At 42.0% G+C, this 22312-nt stretch overlaps 1 protein-coding gene across 1 annotated transcript in view; it reads right to left on the bottom strand.

Annotated features, from left to right (window-relative positions):
• MOGAT2 (monoacylglycerol O-acyltransferase 2) overlaps positions 1-22312 on the bottom strand; it is a 473111-nt gene that overhangs the window by 48563 nt on the left and 402236 nt on the right. Inside the window, exon 5 of the mRNA XM_086933863.1 lies at positions 8984-9183. Within this exon, the coding sequence (XP_086789989.1) occupies positions 8984-9183 (200 nt within the window). The remainder of the gene's footprint in view (positions 1-8983; positions 9184-22312) is intronic.

Genomic DNA, 22312 nt, shown 5'->3' with positions numbered 1-22312 from the left:
CATCAACAACTATACTGCAGATTTCTGTGTGTGCACCAAGCCCATCATGGCACAATATTTCCTACACCCACAGAATGCATGAGTGTATTTGATTTTTTTTTACATCCAACTTTCAAATTTACCTCTAGCATTTTTGGGAACAAACATTAAATGCCAAACTGGGTGAGAAAACGAGTAGGAAAGGAATGCTGATGAATGCTCACAATGTTATACATTTGTGGAGTGTCCTAACATTCTAAGGGGTAGATGTATCATGATGTTACATGAGTGAATAACGTTTTCCACAAGCTGCATGGGGCGCTGGACTTAAAGGGCAGTGTTAGGACTTTGGAATACAGCGCAAAACGAAGGATGTCAAACTTGGGCTTCTTCGTTTACAAAATGAACTCCATGACTTTCTGAAAAGGGCGTGGACAACCTTATAACCAACATTTCCCAAGATGGTGATCTGTCCATAGGATGCTATTAAAGGTACCAAATCTTAGATGAGGCAGAATCTTTTCCAGTGTGGTCAGTTTCCATTTGAAACATATGCAAAAAATAAAAACCACAAGAGGAAGATTCACCACAACACATTAGTTCCATCATTTGTCGTCATGTTCTTTGCCCTGCTAGCTACTGTTTTTGTGCCAGATTATTGCTTCTAGCAGTTCCTCCTTCTTCTGGATTCCACGCGTTGACTATGTGCTGGACTCCTTTCTCTTCCTAATATCAGGGGGAGTTTGATGCCTTGCTGATTTCTTCAGTATGGATCTTCATGTTCAACCAGGAGCTTGAAGATGGCCAAGTAGGTTGTTTCTTAAGTAGACACCTGACACCTTTTCTGTAGGCTATTCTGTGCAGGATGGTGCACTGGCGACTGGCACCCAAGAAGGGAACTCAACAGACCGTTTCAGTGCCCAATTGTTGGCGATCGTGTGTCATTGTTAAATATGAAATATGTTCTCTGCCTCTGCACTACTGCAAAATAGAATACACACACCTTTCCAGAGATACACCTGGAAAACCTATGATTGTAGCAGTATTGCAATCATGTTTTTAAAAGCTTTGTGAATACCTACAAGGAAACTTGCTGGTGCAGATAACTAGGTCCACATTTATGTATGGTGTAAACAAAGGGGTGGCAATTCACAAAAATAAACAACAACCATACTGGGAATGCTTGTTCATTACTTTAACCCGTTTAGCGCGTCGAGCATTCCGCCCCAGTGCGGACGTTCGATCGCGCTAACAGGATTCGGACGTCCAACGGTCGTGCGCAGCACCAGCGAGGTAGTGCACGCGACGACCGTTGGACGTTCGCAGCACGGAAAGGGTTAAAAGGAGCCACAAAATGGCAATATATAAGCATCAACAACTATACTGCAGATTTCTGTGTGTGCACCAAGCCCATCATGGCACAATATTTCCTACACCCACAGAATGCATGAGTGTATTTGATTTTTTTTACATCCAACTTTCAAATTTACCTCTAGCATTTTTGGGAACAAACATTAAATGCCAAACTGGGTGAGAAAACGAGTAGGAAAGGAATGCTGATGAATGCTCACAATGTTATACATTTGTGGAGTGTCCTAACATTCTAAGGGGTAGATGTATCAACATACCCTTTTGCGATTTCTAAATAGCGATTTTTAAGGAATCGCTATTTAGAAATCGCTAAATGGGATGTATGTAGAAATTCGCAATTTTTTAGCGATTTCTTATTCTTCCTTATTTGCGAATTCGCAATTTGCGAATTTGCAAATAAGGAATAGTTTCCCATTTATTCCTATGGGCCAGGAGGTCCATAGGAATGATTGTGAAATAATTCTCAATTTGCAATTCGAAATTTGCTAATCGCAAATTGAGAATAATTTCAAGGGTCCAGGGGTGTCTCAAGGACACCCTGCTGCACCCCTGAAATTTACATGTGTGTGCATATGGTGCACATACATGCCCTATGGGCATGTATGTGCGTCACATGCCACCTTTACAAATGCCAAATTGTGCATTTTTTAAAATATTCGCAAATTACCACCAACTACAAGTTGGTGGTAATTTGCGATTTCTTAACCTAAATTCGCAATTCCAAAATGCTACATACATAGCATTTAAGGAATCGCAAAATTGCGATTCCTTAAATGCTTAAGCAAAATAAGGAATCGCAAATTTTTGCGATTCCTTATTTTGCGAATTTTTGTTACATGTCAAAACATGCAAAAAGACCGTTTGCGATTCGCAAACGCCAGAATTCTGCGAATTCCGGCCTTTGTGAATCGCAAACGGCTTGATACATCTAGCTCTTAGTTTCTTCCCGAAACTATTGTGCGGAAACGCAAAATCCCCCCAACACTAACCTAAACCTATTACAGCAAAAGATCCACCATGCTTCATACTTGCAGATTTTTTCTAGGCGTAGTTTCCATTTAAATGTGTAAGTGCCACACATTTTCAATCTGGAACCCAGGTTCTGTTATTTACGCTTGTAGATGTCAATGGTTGTGCACCTAAGTTATGCCAGTGCAGGATACCCACGGCAGATACCATAGTCTAGATATTTTTGCTAATCGTGGTGTAAGATGCCACACTGCTCTGCGGGGTTCTTCTCACCAAAGCAGGACATTTAAAAAAAGGCAATCCGTGTCCTTGAAACCATTGCCTCTCTCATTGTAAGTAGTTGAAAAGCAGAAATAAAAGGTCACAAATGTGTGCCATTGATTTCAGTAAGCATTACAGAGGTTGAGCAAACCTCAGAGTTACAGAAAAAATGAAGGAATTCAGGATTTATGTGAATATGTTCTTGTGGATTTATCATTATGGTTTTCAACCAGAATATCAAGTTTTAAATATAATGCTACACAAAGATCATGTCCAGAATATCTACTACTACATCATGAAGGTACACATATGAAGGTAAGTATACAATTACTTTTCCTAACTACAAAGATACATACGTTACTGATATATATCTTCAAGTTAGGAATAGTAAATGTATACCTATCTATATATGCTTATCCACACAGTGCCATAGAGATCAATATTGTGGGCTTGTTTGGACGATATTTTTGTTGTCGATGATCTGACATACATCCCACATATACTTTAGTATTAAAAAAGCATAAAACTTCTCTGGCACGTGTTGGAATCATACATTATCAGAGCAAAAAGAAGTGATTACAAACCTATTTTGCAATAAATTCTATATATATATTGTTCCTCGTAGCCGCTTGAGAGACGTTTGTAAGGACAGACTTGCTCATCACCTTTACTCCCGTGCTCACCCTCTGATTCCTTTAGTGATTCTCGTATTTGCAGACTCTGACAAAGACAACGCCGATTTGGGCCACAGGAGCAACATCGTGAGTGGGACTGCGAGGACCAGCCTGCACAGCGCGACCATCACCGCTGCGGCTGGGGTCTCTTCCCGCCCCCTACCTCCCTGTATTTAATCACACCCCAATCCGCGTTTCGCGGGACGCGCTCGGGACCAGCGGGGCTAAGCCCGAGCAAAGGGCGGGCCGTCTTTGGCCGTCTGGGGCTGGCAAAGGCTGGGCTAGGCCACCCCATTGACATTTGCAGCGGAATTACTTGAACTTTTGAAGTAAGAAACACTGTTTTAGATTATCTCCATCATTAGTTGGTTTCGTTTTTACCTTATTTACATTCCTTAAAGCTCCAGTAAACAGTGCAAGTAGAATCTGTATTATGCGTTAGAGAACCCCTAAGACACTGTATTTTCCTACGATTATTTGCTTATGGTTCGAGTATTGTAACTAAAGCAAGGAGCATGACCCAACGTAGCAGTTTAGGAAGGCCCTCCTTGGTGGGGGGCTCAGTCAGGGGAACTCTAGACGGTTTTATCACCAGGGTTGCTTCCGTATTAGAGAAGGAAATGGCCCTGACGGAAAAACGTCTTTCCCTGGAGCTAATGAACAAAAAACGATCATCCTTAGGGGCAATTAACCTAGCATTTACCCCCCCCCCCCTCCAAGGCACAGTGTAGAAGGTTCTCAATGTGCAAGAGTTCCAATACAGCAGCAACAAATTGATTTACTTTCCTGTGAGTCTAATGGAACTGATTTAACATTAGAAACATCTTTGGACATCTCCTCTGATACTGAAATAACGGTATCGACAAATAGGCAAATCTTAGGAGATTGTACGGCAACTAAGAACATAGTCCCAGGACCCATGTCAAAAAAGAGGAAGCGTGGGAGGGCTAGCAAGGGTGGTAAAAGTGCTAAAACCTCTAAAATATCCCAAAGCCCTGTGGGGAACGCTCAAACAAACGCTCCTAAGAACGATCTAGATCAACAGCTTCCCCCCCCTCTCTTGTTAAGTATCTAATGGCTAGTATGGAACAACTGTTTAAATCAATAATACTGCCTCCAATAGAGAGGGTGAAGAGAATAGGCGTGCAACTGGGGTCTATAGAAAAGGAAATGGTAAACCATACAGAGCTGTTTAGTAATGTAGTTTCCTCTAGATCTACGGATTCCAGTGAGAACATCGTATCAGGACAGAAAGCAACACCTAAAGCTCATAATAAGGATGAACGCCTCCCCAAGACAAGAACATATCGGTCCCACAGGTTACAGCTAAATCCAACAATAACATAAATAAGGGGGAAAGAACTAAAAAGTTGGCCAAACAACAGGAAACCCGTCAACCAATGGTTAATGGACCTACTTTTCCCAATAAGCGGCATAGAGAAATTCACGAAAAAATAGACGTGCCACCTGAGGCTGCTCCTTTTGTTGTAGTCATGGCGGGGGTTCCGGTACTTCAGGAGGGAAAAACAGAGGACTATCGAGGATTGAAAAACAAAGTAATATTCTGGTTGAGTAACAATAGACCACTACCTGCTCATATCAATGGAGAATTCCTTAATGTAAGGCGATTGGGTGGGACGTTGTCATTGTTAATTTTAAGGATCAAAGAGCAGTGAGACATATTGGTGACTGGTATAACGCGGAAGGTAGGGAAGAAATTTCTACACACAATTTAAGTTATTTCTACCCCCAGTCCCTGTTACCACACCCCCCAAGGCACACTGTATACAATAGGCCTAATACTGAAGGTTTCGGTTTTAATCTCCCCACCTCTAATTATTTTTCTATGCTTTCTGGGTTGGAAGGAGTCGATTGACTTCAACAACCGGTTATTGGGGAAAAATTAATTTGTGCTCAGTCCACAACCCCTGAAATTTCATCACCTGATAAGGCAGGTACTCTATCTAAACCTGCAGGTGGAGATATTTTATTGCCTCCACCTCGCCATTTAGAAACTGGGAGATGTAGCACAGTATTCGACAATAAAGATTCAACGCCCTTGGGTGCTGTCTTCCCTATCATTAGTAGTAAAAACATGGCGGAATTTAGTATGGCTGAAGCCGGGCAGGCGGTCCACCTCATCCCTCCAATGGACAGCACTTTAGCTAATGATCGACCCCTGATAAAATTTATATTCTGGAATATAGCTGGCCTTCGTTCTAAGGTAGTAGATGGGAGTGGCTTGAACCTCCTCCAGAAATATAACGTAATTTGTCTCCAGGAGACATGGTCCTTGTCTGAAATCCATTTGGTAGGCTACAAAAGCTACTTTACGCCCGCACTCGCTGTGACATCGGGCAGGGCTAAGGGAGGTTTGAGCATCTTTATAGCCAACACTATAGGGGGGTTAAAAACAACAGTAGTGGATTTGGACGTAAATTATCAGCTACTTAGCCTGTGCTTTAACAGCAAGGACACCGTCCTCCTGCTGAATTTGTATAACAACTTACCAGAAGGAGAGGTGTTGAAGGTTTTGCTTAGTCTAAGAGATAAGCTATCATCTTTGACGCGAGGCACTGGAGGCAGAGCAGGGGTAACTAATATATGGGGGGGGTGATTTCAACCAACATCCCTGTCGATCTAGTAATACTAACCTCTGCGGGTTAGTGGACGAAAATGAGGATCCTATAGTCCATTTTAACCACTCTAATATAGGAAAGTACCTTAATGAAACTCTCTGATTTGGATCTTGTAATTGTCAATAAAATGGATGATAGATCCCAGCAGCTGGATCCTACATTTTTGGGGAGGGGGTGCGAGACCACAAAAGTTTACATCTTAATATCAAACGTTTTGACCAATCGTGTAACGAGTTTTGCCCCATTAATTTATACTCTAAGCGACCACTGTGCCCTTAGCCTAGAATTCCGTTTAATCCATTATCATACCACACAAAGTATAGCCAGTGCGTTAAGTCAGAATGCACTGCATTTGGACAAGATCAACGGATTTTGCATAAAGTGGGAGAAGGTAGATCCTTTGGAGATAACTGAAAAAGTCATTAAAGCCGCCTATCCCTCAATTGCTAAATGTTTATATCAGTCAGCATCAAATGTGGAAGTTCTAAGCAATTTTGGGGTAATTCTAAAAACTATCAACGAATCACTTACGGTTAAGAAAAAAAACAATCAACCAAGAAGGTAGGGTGGTTTAATCACAGATGTACGGTAGCACACACTAAATTAAAAGTAGCATTACAAAAAACCAACAGAGTCCCGCAGGAAATAGCACATCTAAGAAAGGATTACAACACTGCACTAAAGGAGAAGAAGGCAGAACTAAAACGGGCTTTATGGGTTCAGCTACATAAAAGCTGCATGGACAAAAACAGTGCAGCATTTTGGACAGTGATAAAATCTCCCTTCCTGGCTGACCTTAAAAATCTCCCGACCCTAGATGTAGCCATCGAGGAATCAGTTTGGGTGGCCCATTTCATAAAGATTTTCCAGAAAGGCCCAGTGCTAATGGGCGCTGATTCAGTCTCTACTGGTAGCCTCCCTGTGGTGTCCTATCCTATCGCATTGGAATTTACCATCAATGAGGTACTCCACGCCCTAGCAGCAAGTAAAAATGTCAAGGCCCCGGGCCCAGACGGGGCTCCCATAGATCTATTTAAATACAACGTGGATTTGTGGGCCCCAATGCTGACAAGGTTGTTTAAGGCTGTGACGGAGGTGGGTCTGTTGGACTATTGGACGAAGTCCATCATGGTCCCTATCTTTAAAAGAGGAGACCGCCAGGAAGTATCCTGCTATCGCCCTATCTCACTGCTGGACTCGCTAGGCAAAGTGGTAGGTAGAGTTGTCCTTGAGCGTCTCCAGCAGTGAGCCAACGATGGCAGGGTCCTCTCGGATCTCCAATTCGGGTTCCGGGAGGGTTTCGGAACAACTGAACAAGCCCTGAATCTATCTATGTTACTGGGAAAATACGTTTACGCAAGGCCGGGCAGATTATACATGGTGTATGTTGATCTGTCCGCAGCTTTCGATTGCGTCTCCCATGCAAAACTGATATTCCAATTTCATGGGAAAGCTAGATCTACATATAAATATAAAAAAAACGTATTTAATGATAGCAGGACCAGGAAAAAAAGTGGGAAAGGATATTTATCTCAACAAAGAGAAACTTGCAACCACTGGCCAATACCCATATTTGGAAATTATCATCGATCATAAATTAAATTGGAAAGCCTCGATTGAGGCTAGAAAACTCCATCTTATGAGAGCAATTGCAGCCCTCATAAATTTCTCTCAAAAATTGGGTAAGTGGCCAGTGGTGGAATTGTTAAAGATATACAGAGCTAAATGTCAGGCAATAGCCCTTTATGGGGCTGGAGAATGGGGGTATGCGAATACTAGTACTCTACAAGTGGCTGAGAACACTTTTAAAAGATTTTTAATAGCGGTACTTAAGAGCGTTTCCATGCTTTTGTGTCACATGGAATTGGGGATCCCATATCTGTTAGATTTAGCCCAGATTCAACCTCTTTTCCTCTGGCACCGAATTTGGACAACAAATAATTGCAGATTGTATGTCACTGGATTATTCATATAAAATCAAATGGTTGTCATATGTAAAAAACTTTCTGAATGATTTAGGACTAGGGAATTATTATACCGCATCTAGTACGGTTCATGAAATATTGAGGAAGACACTAAAAGTAATGTCCCTTAGTCATCTAGAAGAACTACGAATCTCCAAGGAAGTAACTAAAGCTTCTGTGCAACATTCTATAGCGGTCCAGACCACTTTGTTAATCCAGCCGTATTTAACTTACGATCTTACTATATTTGAGAGATTGCTCCTGACGCGGTTCAAGCTAAATATCTTTCATCGACTGGTTGCCTTCCCAGTGAGAAACAGCTGGGACTCAATCTTACCACCTTGCCCATGCGATGATTCTATGATGGGCATCGAAAGATTTGGTTGATACCTTTGCTAAAACTGTTGGGTATTAGAAGATTCCGCATAGCGTTGTTATGACTCCAGTTTTTAGAAAACAGAATGGACTTGTAAATATGTAGTTACATTTCTGAAATGTATTTTTAGGCATAGAATGAATTTGTGATACGTTTTTCCCTTGCTAATGAGGTGTCTCAGATAATCCAGTATTACTATCTATTATTATCTATTAGGTAGAATTGGTAAGGGATCCCCGATTTCCCCTTTTGATAATGTGCTTTACAACGATATGTAATTATTTTAAAAAGTGAATGATTTGTTTTTATCTGTGAAATTACTTTTATGGATTTTTATACATTTTAAAAACCGAATAAAGAAATATATCTCTCTATCTCTCTCTCTTGTTCCTCATTACTTTTTACACTTTCTTTTGGACTTTATGATATAAATGGCTTCCTCATGTTTTAAAGCAATGTTAATATGCTTAGTTTCTTTTTCTTTCATATTGTCATAAAAAAGCATCTTGACAGTCTATCAACAGTGACAGCACCTCTTTTTCATTGATTGAGAAATGATGATGTTATGGGCGTTCCACTGTTTGCCATGCAAAAACACTTGGTAAGACTGACCATTTACTGCGAGAGATGTTTATTCCTAAAGAGGCATGCCTTTTTTGGAGCTAGGTCAGACCAATTCCTGTCATATCTGGTATGTAAGCATGATTGCATTGGGTGGTGATAACCTGAACATGTGCATTGCTGACTTACCCACAGTGTAAATTGGCCTTCTATATGGGAGAAGACCAAAGTTGTACTGAAATACGCCACGAGCATGGAACAAGGGTAGCGAGACCCCCATTATCCTCCTAAGGTTTTCTTGGGTCCGGCGTATGAAGGAGCCCTTTGGATTCTCCACTTGATCAAAAAGCTCATTTTCTCCAAAGGAAAACACAGGTACCAAGGATGCACTGTGGACAGAAATTGATCAGCATCATCATTTATCATGGTTATTTTATGCACATGTATTTTATAGATGCAAAACACATCAAAGGAGGCACCAGTAGAAATGACATTGTAAGCACAGAGAACAGTGGATAGATACAGGTTGCTATGGTACCTTAAAACACTACCTGAAATCCAATGCTGTAGGGAACAATTTGCCAAGAAACCAAAATAATTAGAGACTTTGTATACAACCGAAATCTTGAGAAAGTTTCAGAGCTCCTGGATCATATTTGAGAATGCTGTACCCTTTTAGGCTATAATACTCTCGGCCACATGCATCATCCCGGCCTTTTGCGAATTCCAAATTGCGATAAATAGGGAATCGCAATTTGGAATTCGCAAAATGGGATGCATGTATATTTTCGCAAAATATTTGTGATTCGGTAAAAAGCGCAATTTTTACCGAATCGCAAATATTATGCGAATTCCAAAGTGCGAATTCGCAATTCCCATTGATTCCTATGGGCCAAAAGGCCCATAGGGATCAATGAGAAGGCTTTAACAAATTGCGATATTCTTTTTGAAAATCGCAATTTATTAATGCATTCCAAGGGTGCAGAGGGGGGTCCCAAGGGCCCGTCCCCCGTGCACCCCAGAAATGTAATTTAAAGTGCATGTTTCACACACACATGTCCTAAGGACATGTGTGTCTGAAACATGAAAGTTTAATAAATGCATTTTTGAGCATTTTCAAAACTTTTCGCAAATTACCACGAGGTTCCACCTCTTGGTAATTTGCACCTCCTAATTGCTAATTCGCAATTAGAAAAACAATCATGCATTGCTTTTTAGGAATCGCAAATTTGCGATTCCTTAAAAGCAATCGCATTTTTGGAAATCGCTAAAAATAGCGAATTTCACAAAAATGCATGATGCATCCCAAAAACTCATTTAGGAAGTGCAAACAGCCGAATTTACCGATTCGCATCGTTTTCACTTCCTAAATAGGTTGATGCATGTGGGTGCAAGTGTCTTAAGACATAAGCAGTGTCTGGCATCTAAGCAAGGTAGTAGCAAAAGCAAGACTATGAGATGCAGATAGCTATGGTGTGACCAGCGTGTGACACAGGATAACCAATGTAAGCATCGAATAAGTTGTCATTGCCAGAGGTGGGATAGCCAATGTCATTTTATCTATGGCACCAACATTCTATACTATTCAAGTCAAGAAATACCTGGGTTCAAGACCCTACATAGCTGTGAAGACATTCATGGCCAGCTTGAAGGGTAAATGTCAGATTACAGGTTTCCCAATTGGGGTGTTTAATTTTTCCTTGTTGAGTATTAAGGCAAACCATCCCTGTGTTGTCATAAGAAAGATGTCTTTGAGAAAAACTGAACGATCTAGATGTAAGATTGAATGAAAAAACCTAAGTAATCTATTAAACATCAGAGTGGCAAATTGTTTACAGTGTTTTGTTATCAAGAATATAGAAAGCAACGAAGCATAGCAATTAGGTATCAGAAATAGCACATTATCAATGCACTCTCTGCACAATACCAGCTACGAATGGTATTGCTGCAGAGCGGAAAGATTCATAATAAGCAGAACAGGGTGCACCCAAAATAAATATGAAACAAGTATAAATTCAATCCAATCAATTATGTTCCTTAATTTATTCTTTATTCAACTCCTAAAGGGTTTCATCTTTTTGCATAAAGTGTTTACAGCTACAGTTAACACATTTCCTTCTATTATACTTCTTCTGAGCATATAAATTGTACAAAGGTTCGCGTCCGCAATACTTCTCCCGAGTCCGCCTATTGTGTTGTGTACTCGCAACACAAGCTCTGCCTCATATTATGTGATGTGTACTTCACAGCCTTCAATCTTACAGCAATATCACGATGGGTAGATATTGTCCATCACACAACCCCAAATGTTAGGGAATAAGTACACCAAATGTCAATACCAGAATCCATGTCTTACCTCACCAATGTTTCATGAACGATGCCTTTGAGAAACTCTGACTTATCTGGATGTAATATTGAATGAAACAATCTAGGTAATCTATTAAATATCATAGTGGCAAATTGTTTACAGTGCTTTGTTATCAAGAACATAACATGTGTATCTTTGAATCTTTCTCCGGCTTTTGCATGATAAAAATCAACTTTTCTTTGTATGATTTGACCAGCCTTGTTCTTTTGACAAATTCTAAGAGCACAGTATACATTCAATGTCATATAGAGACTGGCTGCAATGTTGTCCTGCCCAGACCCCTCACTTCACTGCAGGACCCAATTACCTCCTCTGCAGTAAGCCATAGATGACACCTGGAATAGATTTCTAATGACAATTCATAGAAGTTACATTTAATTGGAAAGCCACACTTCTATCTGACTGATATCAGATTACAATGCCTCCTACACACAGCTGAGCAGTCAAATATTGAGGGTGATTGATGTTCGCTAAAGTAAACACTAATTTTTAGCATTGGGACAAAAATTTCTAACAACATGAACAAAATGAGGATGTGGCTTGAAGAATCAATGAAGGGTGATTGATATGCGATAGATAAGTAGGTCATAAATAATTAAATTAAAATCTATGCCAAGCTCATGGATTCTCGACTAATGTTCAGAACATTCTAAGGATTCAGACCTAGCAACATATAAGCTAAGTATGTGCATTATTGTTTCTCAGTTAATTTTCAGATTAAATAGTCTATTTTCCACATGTGACTGAGACTTATGGACCATAACATCAAGGAAACTGGCTAGTAAGATTACATCTCTTTTTTTCCTGGAGTATACTGCAAATCAAACTATTCTACAATCTCAGAAGTATTTTTGGCATCAAGATAATACCTGCATCCTGGTGCTAGGGTCAGAGATGTTTCATTTTTTTTGCTGGCGTCTCAGGCATTAAACAATACTTTCATCACATCATACACCAGTTCACCAAAATACCAAGTGTTTGGCTGATATGGCATAATGCACCCTATTGCCCGTTGATGACGTCTTGTCCCACCGTGCAGCCCATCAACAGTCTCCTAATTGTAGCTAGGGGGCTAAGGAAAGGGCAAAGGTTGGGAATCACATAAGGTAAACAGATCTCTTACAGCCCTCTTTATTTACTGTTCCTGCTGCTGCTATCATAATTCCTAGGTCTGGGGTAAATAAGGCATAGCCAGTTTTACAGAAAAGCAAGGAAGTGGTAATGGCTCCTCCCCTTAGTAACCTTTAATTTACATCCATAACTTTCATGGCCCCAAATGCACTAACTTAAGTCATTTTGGCCTGTGGATATTGAAGAGATGTGATCCCTTCCTAGGACCTCCCAAACCTTAATATCCAGCTAATGAACAATATAGAACCATATTTAAATGGCTTTGCGATATGTTGCAGAGTTTGTCTGTGATGATGATGGGTGGCCTATTGTATAGGAGCTGTATTCACAACTAACCTTTAAATCAAAATGTCCTTGAGGAACTTCGCCACCACCCACACATCTCCTCTGTGGATAGTAATGTGCGGTGAGTGGGAAATCTCTCAAATGTGCATAAGTCTTTGATGCACATATTCCAAAGGCTTGGTTGATCCAGTAGGGTCTTGAGATATTCTTTGAAGAATGTAAGAGCATGACTTTGAGAATGACAGAGTAGTCCATCGCGAACGTGACCGTCAAAACTTCAGTCTATCTGTTACATTTAGAGTTGGGCAGGCCTTAATTTTTTATGTCCTCGTTGGCTCTGTTGACAAAAAACTTGCGCTGATGGCCTGATGAAGTTGAATAAGTTGAAAGAAGGCTATTACACCGCCTATTCTTTTTTAGGATGGACGGAGTAATGTCTTTTGTTTCTGTCAGTCACCACCAGGAAAAACCTGGCGGCAAGGGACTAAATAATAAAATATCAATGAATGTGCAGGTTTTTTATTTTTTTAGCTCTGAGAAGCAAACTCCGACTTTGAAAGTTTTTTTGTGAAATATAAAAACTTTGAAAAAGTTTGGTAAATGGCCAGCAACACTGACTGGGGGCGTTTTGTACCTTGGAAGGAATCACCATGAGGGTGGTTCCTTTCACTGTACAGAGATGGCTGCTGGGCTGGCGGTCTTCCTTAAATATGCTGGACAGTAGTTCATGGGGATGAAGGGTTATGTGTTTCTTCACCCTGACATATGGAGTACCTTTGGTCAAACATTAAATCAGGCCCTAAGGCATAAAGCTGAAGGCCAAAGACTAGCAGGAAGATACAAATATTGTTAGATTTTGTGGTGGTTCATATTTTAGACTTAGTAGATGACTTTTACAAGAAGTTGGCTATTGACACAGATGCATTTATGGTGTCAATAGCTTTCTTATTATGAACAGTCTGTACCTTTGCATCAGAAGCGCCACCCTAGACAGCGTCATTGCTAAGGAACCAGCGATCAAAATGATCTCTATTGGCCCATGTGATTAGTTAGACCACCACGCCATCACCTTCCTCCTGCCCAGCTCTCACAAGGCATTGACTCCTCAACCCGTGATTCCCAAACGATGGGTTAGAGACACCAAGAACCTTGATCACAGGATACTAGCAGCGCAGTGTGAGACCGACCCCCCCCCCCCCTCAGTGCACCTCGGTCGACAACCTAGTGAAGGGGTCTCCAAGCCAGTCCTGGAGGGCCGGATCCATGCCAGATTTTTAAAATAACTACATGTTTCTCAATGGGGATATCTAAAAAATCTGGCATGGATCCGGCCCTCCAGGACCGGTTTGGAGACCCCTGACCTAGTGGATCACTATTCCTCAACCATAACCGACATTCTCGATGACCTGGCACCACTGAAATTAAAAAGAACCCAGGTCAAGGACAGGAATCCCTGGTTCAGCGAGTCCCTGAACAAGGTGAGGAGATCCCTTTGAAAGACTGAACAAAACTGGAAACAACACACATCAGCAGCCCATCTAAAACTTCTCCCCAGCCAGAAATGCTTACAATAAGAAAATACTCAACTCAAAAAAAGAATTCTTCAGAACTGAACTCAAGAATGCCAAAAACCGACCTTGCAAGCTGTTCGACTTGGTCAAACACCAATCCAACAAACTAGCGAAAACCTCCAAGGAAACACCCAAACCCCGAATATCAAGCGAGGGATTTTCTTCCTTCTTCTGCGACAAAATCTCTGCCCTAGGAAATGAACTTAAATCCGCAACTCACTGCCAAAATCAAAATATGCCAGCTCTTCCTCCTCTCCACACGCTATCTTCCCAAACCTCACCCAAAAATCTAGCGCACTGGTCCAACTTTAAATTCTATGACAAGCACTCTATCTGGAAATTCCTCGCCTCCTTAAACCCGAACAACCACTTCAATGATCTTCTCCCCTCTAACTGCCTAGCAGCCACCTCGCAGGCTATCATTCCCTCCTGGACTACAATAATCAACGCCTCCCTTCAACAGGGCTCAATTCCTGACTCACTCAAGGCTGGCCAAGTTGTCCCTATCCTAAAAAAACTACCTTGGACCCTGCTTCCGCTGAGAATTACAGACCCATATCCAACATCCCACTCCTTGCCAAAGTTTAAAAAAAATTGTGCAACAGCAGCTGACCCTACACGTTAATAACTTCCACCTGCTAGATGACTTCCAATCTGGTTTCAGGCCTGGACACAGCACGGAAACCACCCTCCTCTACATCGTGGATGACGCCCTCCAAGCCCTCGATCATGGCAAAACCTGTCTCCTAATCCTCCTAGACCTACCTTCTGCCTTTGATACGGTAAACCACGAAATCCTCCTTGAACGACTCAAACTCAGGATGGGGTTAGATGGCACCGTTCTTGAATAGTTTAGATCCTTCCTACAAAACCGTTCTCCGAGAGTCCTCATCAACGATAATCTTTATGCCCCCTATACCGTCAGTTGTAGTCCCCCAAGGATCAACCCTCTCCCCTACCCTCTTCAATCTTTACCTTGAACCACTCACCGAGGCACTACGTGCCGCCAATATCTCCTACCTTATGCATGCACACAATACGTAGATCTATATCAAAATCTCCTCCCCTGAGGACATTTGCTCCTTGAATGAGGCCCTGAAGCTGACAGTCCATTGGCTCACCGCCAACCAGCTTAAACTCAACGCAAATAAAACTGAATCTCTCCTAATCTCCCCACTCAAAACCACCCCTGACATCGAGGAATGGATCAAGAGCATCACAGCACTAAACTGCCCTCCCACCATTGTTGACTCTGCGAAATCCCTTGGAATAACCCTTGACAGCAGCCTGAACATGCGCAGCCATATAAACTTGATGGCCAAGACGGCCAGGTTCCACGTAAGCTACCTAAGAAACCTAAAACCCTTCCTTGAGGTTTCCAACCTCAAAACGGCAATCCAGGCTCTAGTCATTTCCAGACTAGAATATGGATGCTCCACTCTCGCAGGGCTACCCAAGAACTCCCTGGCCCCGCTGAAAGCCTGCCTCAACCCTGCCGCCAGACGCCTAACCGGCTCAAAGAAATTCAAGCACATTTCTCCCCACCTCAAAACTCTGAACTGGCTTCCCCTAGAGGCCAGAATCCAATTTAAACTGGCCTGCATTACTCACAAAGCTCTCTACTCCAACTCCCTTGCTTTTCTCACCCATAAACTTGAGATATTAGGAGGACTCAGAAACTCCCAATCTGCCAAAGACCTATTGCTGCAACAGCCCGCTTCTGGAAGAAAAAAACCTATAATCGGGCCTTCTCTAGGGCCGCTCCAAGAATCTGGAACTACCATCCACCCGCCATCAGAAGACTTCTGACCATGGCACCCTTTAAAAAGGAAACCAAAACCTTCTTAATGGGCAAATACCTTGTCTTATAATTACTTCATAGTCACCGTAGTGACATGTTCCCACCCTCCACCTTGACATCTTCCACGGCTCTATGGAGGATACCTATTACTGCACTCCTGGGCATCCCTCCCAAGAGTTGAGACTGCGTGCCTTCTTTTATAAGTGTGTGCCTTTTTTAAATTTTTTATCCTTCTTGTAGCCGGGACCTTAGACTGCGTGTTTTTCTTATATAATGTATAATGTATCCCCCATCTAAACCAATTGTTCCCTCCCTTCCTTACGCTTTGTGTACCACCCTCAAACCTGTAAAGCGCTCTGATACCCTCACAGGACTGGTTCGCGCTCTATAAAACCTTAAAATAAATAAATAAATAAATAGAAGCTCTTGTATTGTAATTGCCCAGGTCTGTTTTAATTATAACAATGCCTACCTTGATTTGCTCAATAATATCCTTAGTGGTTTTTATCTCCCCCAAGATGAATTACATTGAGGGACCCTGTTTCTTGTCTGGTATTCATTTGGCCGGCATGGATTAGCTTGAAATCTCCACCTGTGATGTTTCAAAGAAACCTGTAGCACTCTATGAAAAATGAAAAATGTAAGCAAAATCCTAATGGGTGATTCTTGTACTTCCTCCAATGACTTCACAGGTGTCATCTTCCGATGGCTATCACCTTGAGTAGGGTATTACTCAGCGGTACACACAAAAGCCTTTCAATGTGAAGGGATGGAATTAGATGGAGATGTGGCCTACATGGCTGCCACATTAAATAAAGAAACCATGTAATCTGCCGAAGACCTGTAAAATGAACAGTAACTTTCCTGAGTATGGGAAGTAGTGCTACAGGTGTACTATGTTATGTACTCCTCCAATTCTTTGTGAATCAGCCCTGAGACTCTCCACCTGCCTATTTGTTAAAGTACTAATTGCAGAAGAATATTCCCTGAATAGTCCTATTTTACTCCTATTTTAGAGGTTTTGAAGCCAATTCATAAAAGCATGCAAGAGCTCATAAAAAGGTTAAAAAGAAGTACTACTTTAAGAACTCCACAATGGCTTTGTAAATAGTCGCCCATGTAATTAAGGTAGTAGCCACTCAAAGTCTATGGTGGTGCCAAAGTTGGCATAACAGAACTCAATCATCCATTTGAGTCATTTTGTTCTTGGCTGTGTGGGCGTAGGATACTAGAATGCTAGAACTACAAAGCATGATATGATGGCTGCTTTGTAGTGTTTGTGTAAGAGTAAACCTCTAGCAGGTAATTATCTTTAATGGGGTGCCAATTGTCACCAGTGTTTCTTCTGAGGCAGATGCCTTCCTTGATGTAGACTGCCATTACTATCTCTTTGTTTTGCATGGTTTTCATAGGAAGCCTTGCAGCACTGCTTGTCTGTTTTGACTGAAACCAGAAAGCACAGCTGAAGGAGGTGGGAAGAAGACAAGGAAGGTGATGGGAGTAGGTTAAGTATGGCAGGTTGGTTTTTCTTTACATTGGCCATGTTATATAAGGCTCCCCCATTACTCCTCTCCTCACCGTACCAGTTTAAAGCAGAAGCATGGTTCAGAGTGATATTACAGAAAACACAATTGTTGCTCTCGTCCACTTGATGTCACAGACCCCCTCAGTGAACAAAATAACTGTAATTTACTGTTACCCATCTATAATTTTATGTTATCCATGACTTCCATTCACAGCCTCTATTGTGTAGAACAGATCTGATAACTCACTGCTATGATGTAAAAACAGATAGCAAAACTTGTTACCCACTGTGCTGCATCAATGAGGCCTTCCAGGCCAGGGGGACAGGGCTCTATACGAGTCTCTCAGACCCGCCCTGATTGTCTGCTTTGATCTCAGGGTTCTGAGTGAAATCATAGACAATTTGAACTTTGCTCTCTTTGTCTATTTGATGTCACTCAGAACCCCTTAGTGAGAAAATCACTGTAATTCACTTTTACCCATTGATGATTCTATGTGTTAATAGGCACAGTAACTTCCAATGCACCACTGCTCAGGGTTACCCGACTTCTCATTGTGAAAGAGTAGCATAAAAGGGGGAATGTGCCATGTCTTTGGGTTCCTTTACCCCCTGCGGTGCTCAGATATCACAGTTTATCTCTTCCATCGAATTCCATTTACACAGCTCTGGGTGCCTCAACTACTCCTGCTACCACAGTGTAACTCAGTGCTAGGTTAACTCCATCCATGCTCCTGACGAGCTGAGCTCATCATGAGCCATGGAACGCTCGCACGCTGGGATAATTCCACTGCTGTGCTGAATGTTCCACGGGAACTGGTGTGGTCATGACGAGCTCAGCTCGTCATGAGCACACGAGCACTGTGCCTCAAGACGAGCTGAGCTAGTCATGAGCACGGGGGCGCTGTGCGCGCCCCCCCCCTCCCACCCCCAGCACAGCAGGGGAATTACCCCCCGCTGCAAAGGGGTTAAGGATTCAGTCAAAGAAGCGCAATCTACAGCAGGCCTCATGAAGACCCATTCAGGGGAGGGAGTTCCAGTAGGGGGTATGGGGTGATGCTTTGGAAGTAGGTATCTCTAAGGAGCACCACACAGCTTCCTTTCCACCAGGCTGCGTGAAATCGGCCTTTGCACTACTGGACCAGATGCCAATGAGCCCGAGTTTCCTCCCACCAAGGTAGAGCGACATTAGTTATCATATGTCCTTTACTGGGTCATACAACTTTGGAGAAGAGCATAGTGCCTCGCCTTTTTGTACAAAAGAGTGTATGCATCACATTAAGCAAATATATCATTACTTACTCTCTTACAGCTACTGAGGAAATATTTTCATCTGTGCTGACGAGCTGTACTTACTAAAGCTCTTTGTAAACTAAAAGTTGTCTTTTGCTGTGACTTTGATAATAAAATGGATATTTAATTGTCAGCGGTGATCAAGAATTGGTCGTGTAGACATGGAGGCAGGGTGTTGCATGTATTAGTGCGTTGCATATATGCTGTATAATTACAGTGACAGCTAGGCTTACTAGGTGTACTCCCTGGAGAAAATGGTGTTTAAGTAATAAGAAAAAGAGGGGGGTGAAAAAGGTTTAAGTCCAGCACACAGCCTTCCTTCAATCACATTTTGCAAGTATGCAGTTCTGTGGGACAGGTCTGCTAGGCCAAACTCTTCCGACCTGTGATCCTCTCAAGTCAAATGGCATATGCTTGACAGGATATACAGACCCTCACCCACAGAGGTAGCATGCTTCATCATTGGGTTATGGTCCTCTCAGGTGGGAGCTGCTATGCCCAATGAGCCCTGCAAGGGGGCTCTTTGTCAGAGTTATTGTTTTCTGCCTGGTGATAAGGAAATTCACATGCCACAAATGAACAACCTTTAGTCCTATGGGGTTGTTTGAAGTAGTAGACAGGACAAATAGTGCATGGAAATTAACTAAGGGCACCAATAACTAGTTTACTCTGATTGGCTGCCACTTTTAGAATTAAAAGCAGGAGAAACATGGGGTTATATTGGTCTCAAAGACTATCTAATGGTCATTGTGTTTCTTGCCACAAGAACCCTAAAAAAAGAGTCAGTGGCAGTTCTTCAGGATGGGAAGAACAAGAGCCTAATCTGCTTAGATGGGCACCCCAGATGTGTATCATTGGTGCCCACCAATGGTGACTCAAGTGAAAATATTTAGTTCTGGGTACCCTTAGTTAACTTTGGAAAAAGATTTCGGAATAATCAGCATACATTTGGGAGTGGGTTGGTAGCTGTTGGTAAGTTGCATGAGGGGGTTGGTAGCTGTTGGTGAGTTGCATGAGGGGGTTGGTAGCTGTTGGTGAGTTGCATGAGGGGGAGCATATGCACATTAAATAATATTAGCGATGGCAATGAGTCTTGGAGGACACCATTCTTGACACCCTTCCGAATGGAATCAGAGGAGAAAATTCTGTCTTATTGCTTCCTGTCTGCTAGGAATGAACTGATCCTTTCAAAGGCAAATGTTGACTTTCTTATCTGCTCTTTTACCTGACTCAGGGTTTGATGGTTTGGTGTGTGATATGTGGCGGATAGGTGGAGGAGGATCAAGACTACTGGACGGTGAATGTCAATCTCTAAAAGGAGATCGGCACAAACAGTTGAGAGCGCTGACTGTGACTCTTCCTGGGCTGAACCTTGAGTGCTGGTCACAAAGAGGCACCATATTCCAGAAGATCTTGGATTTGTTTAGTGACATTTTCTTGTATTATCCTTCTAAAATGGGTATTTGACATTGCTCTGTACTTGTAATATAGAGCATTATCCTGAAAGCTTTTTCAGGAGAGGAGTAGTCACTGCTTATCACAATTAAGTTGGGGCAGTTCCCTGTTGCAAGGAGGGATTGATGTAACCTGTAATCAATGGTGTCAGTGAAGTGAAGGATTTCCTGATCCATCTTAACCACTGAGGGATACACTGGGATATGTCAAGCTTTGGTATCGGCTTCTGTGTCTAGCACTTGGTTGGTATTTGAACCAGGGTACCATAGCCTTTCTAAGAGATGGTAGGGAAATTGGGATGGGTTTATATAGGATTAAAGAATGAGGAGAGAAGATTACAGTGTTGGGGAGGCATGGAGATGTGCTCGAAATGTTTGAAGGGTTTTAAATATGGGCGGAGTGTAAAAACCTCTTTTGTGATAACCTCAACCATCAGTTTGTCATTTAATTCTGTCAGCCATAGATTTAGATTTCGTTCATGCTCATTCTAGGATGCATCCAATTTTTTTAAAATACCTTACAATTTGTTGCTAAACCACTGTCTTGCCATTTTCATAGCTGACATGCGAGAACTCCAGTGGGCGGACGAGAGCTTATTAAGCATTTTTAAGATGTTGATATACTATGAATTAAGCATTTGATCTGATGACTGATTGAATAAGGATTTTCCATGGATGTTTCTGAATATTTGGCCGAATTCTAGGTGATTGATTTCACTGCTCTAGTGCATTGGGCTTTTAAAATTGAACATGAGCGTTTCCTTAGCCGAAACAAAGTTAATGGTTTGAATGCAGCTGTACAGCAATGCATGGTCCGTCCACGATAAGTATGTGTTTTTTATTTGATAATAATCAGGTTTCATTTAAAGTAGAGGCCACGTTTATGGCTAGTCTTGTGTATAGGTAAATGGATGGATTGTGAGAACCCTAAAAGTTTAACTTTTTCTAGAAAATTGGATGCTAGGTTTGTTGTTGATATTGTATCAAACCATAGGTTAGATTGACTCATTATTAAAACATTATTAGAGAGGGACTGTAGAAAAAGGGCTAGTCTGAAGATTTCTCCTTGGAAGGAGGTATTGTCACCACTGAGAATAGAGTTTATAGTCAGAATGAATGAGAAGATGACACTGTTAGAATTTCGACAAGGATGGTAGAAGAATCTTTCACAGAAAGGCTAGTTGAAAAATCCTGAATAAGGGTGTTCTTGGCACTGACTTCCTATGAGAAGCAGGGTTATACAATACAGGTGTCTACAAAGCTTAGCAACTGCCTAGCTGCATTCTAGATTAGGGTGAGAGCCTGTGAGGACTCAGGGGAAACAGCAGCTGCAAGGAAGCTGGAGACACTAGAGAATGGGCCAATGGAATTTATAAAGGACTGGGGCCTTAGACCGCTAACTTCATTATGCACTAGTGTCTCATTTCATAGTTTTAGGGGAAGAGAGGTAGAGCTCTAACTAGACAGAGGTAGCCGATTAGGCCTCTTCTGGCAATGTTCTGCCTAATTTCATTTGCTTTTCACTCATGTACTACTTCATACCCTTTATTGCGTTCCCTTCACATATATTATGTTTCTTCCCTTTTTGTCTCCCGCGGATTCCCTGTTCGGTCCTCTTTTGCCTTTCCTTGTGTTGCGCTGTCTTGTCCCATTTTTTGAAGTCTTATATATGTGTTGCTGCACCATCCTGGAGCCTTCTACTAGTATCCAGGCCAGCTTTATACTCGTAAGAACACTACCCAATGCCAGAACCGGTAAGCGTAGTGTGATCTGTGCTCTATTATTTGGTAAAAACTAGACATAGTGGTGCCATCCCTTGAAAGAGATGAACTTTGAAGGAGTGGGGTTCCAGTCCAAGATTTCTCTTTCACTCCCTTCCCTGTTTCTGCCATGATTCCTGTGTCTGGTAGCATGTCCTGCTTTGCTCACCGGCACAGCAAAAGACACACAAATGATGGACGGGATGCAGAGCAAATCAAACATTCACCCCCAGTCAAGAGAACTGGGTTAAATCCATCATTTGTTTTCTCACTACGCCAACCCCAGTTTAGGCCCAGCCATATGCAAATCAGTCTTGACTCTGTACCTCATGG

This window comes from Lissotriton vulgaris, chromosome 8, assembly GCF_964263255.1.
Source record: "Lissotriton vulgaris chromosome 8, aLisVul1.2, whole genome shotgun sequence".
NCBI classification, from domain to species: domain Eukaryota; kingdom Metazoa; phylum Chordata; class Amphibia; order Caudata; family Salamandridae; genus Lissotriton; species Lissotriton vulgaris.
This window is presented reverse-complemented; position numbering and strand designations above follow the sequence as displayed.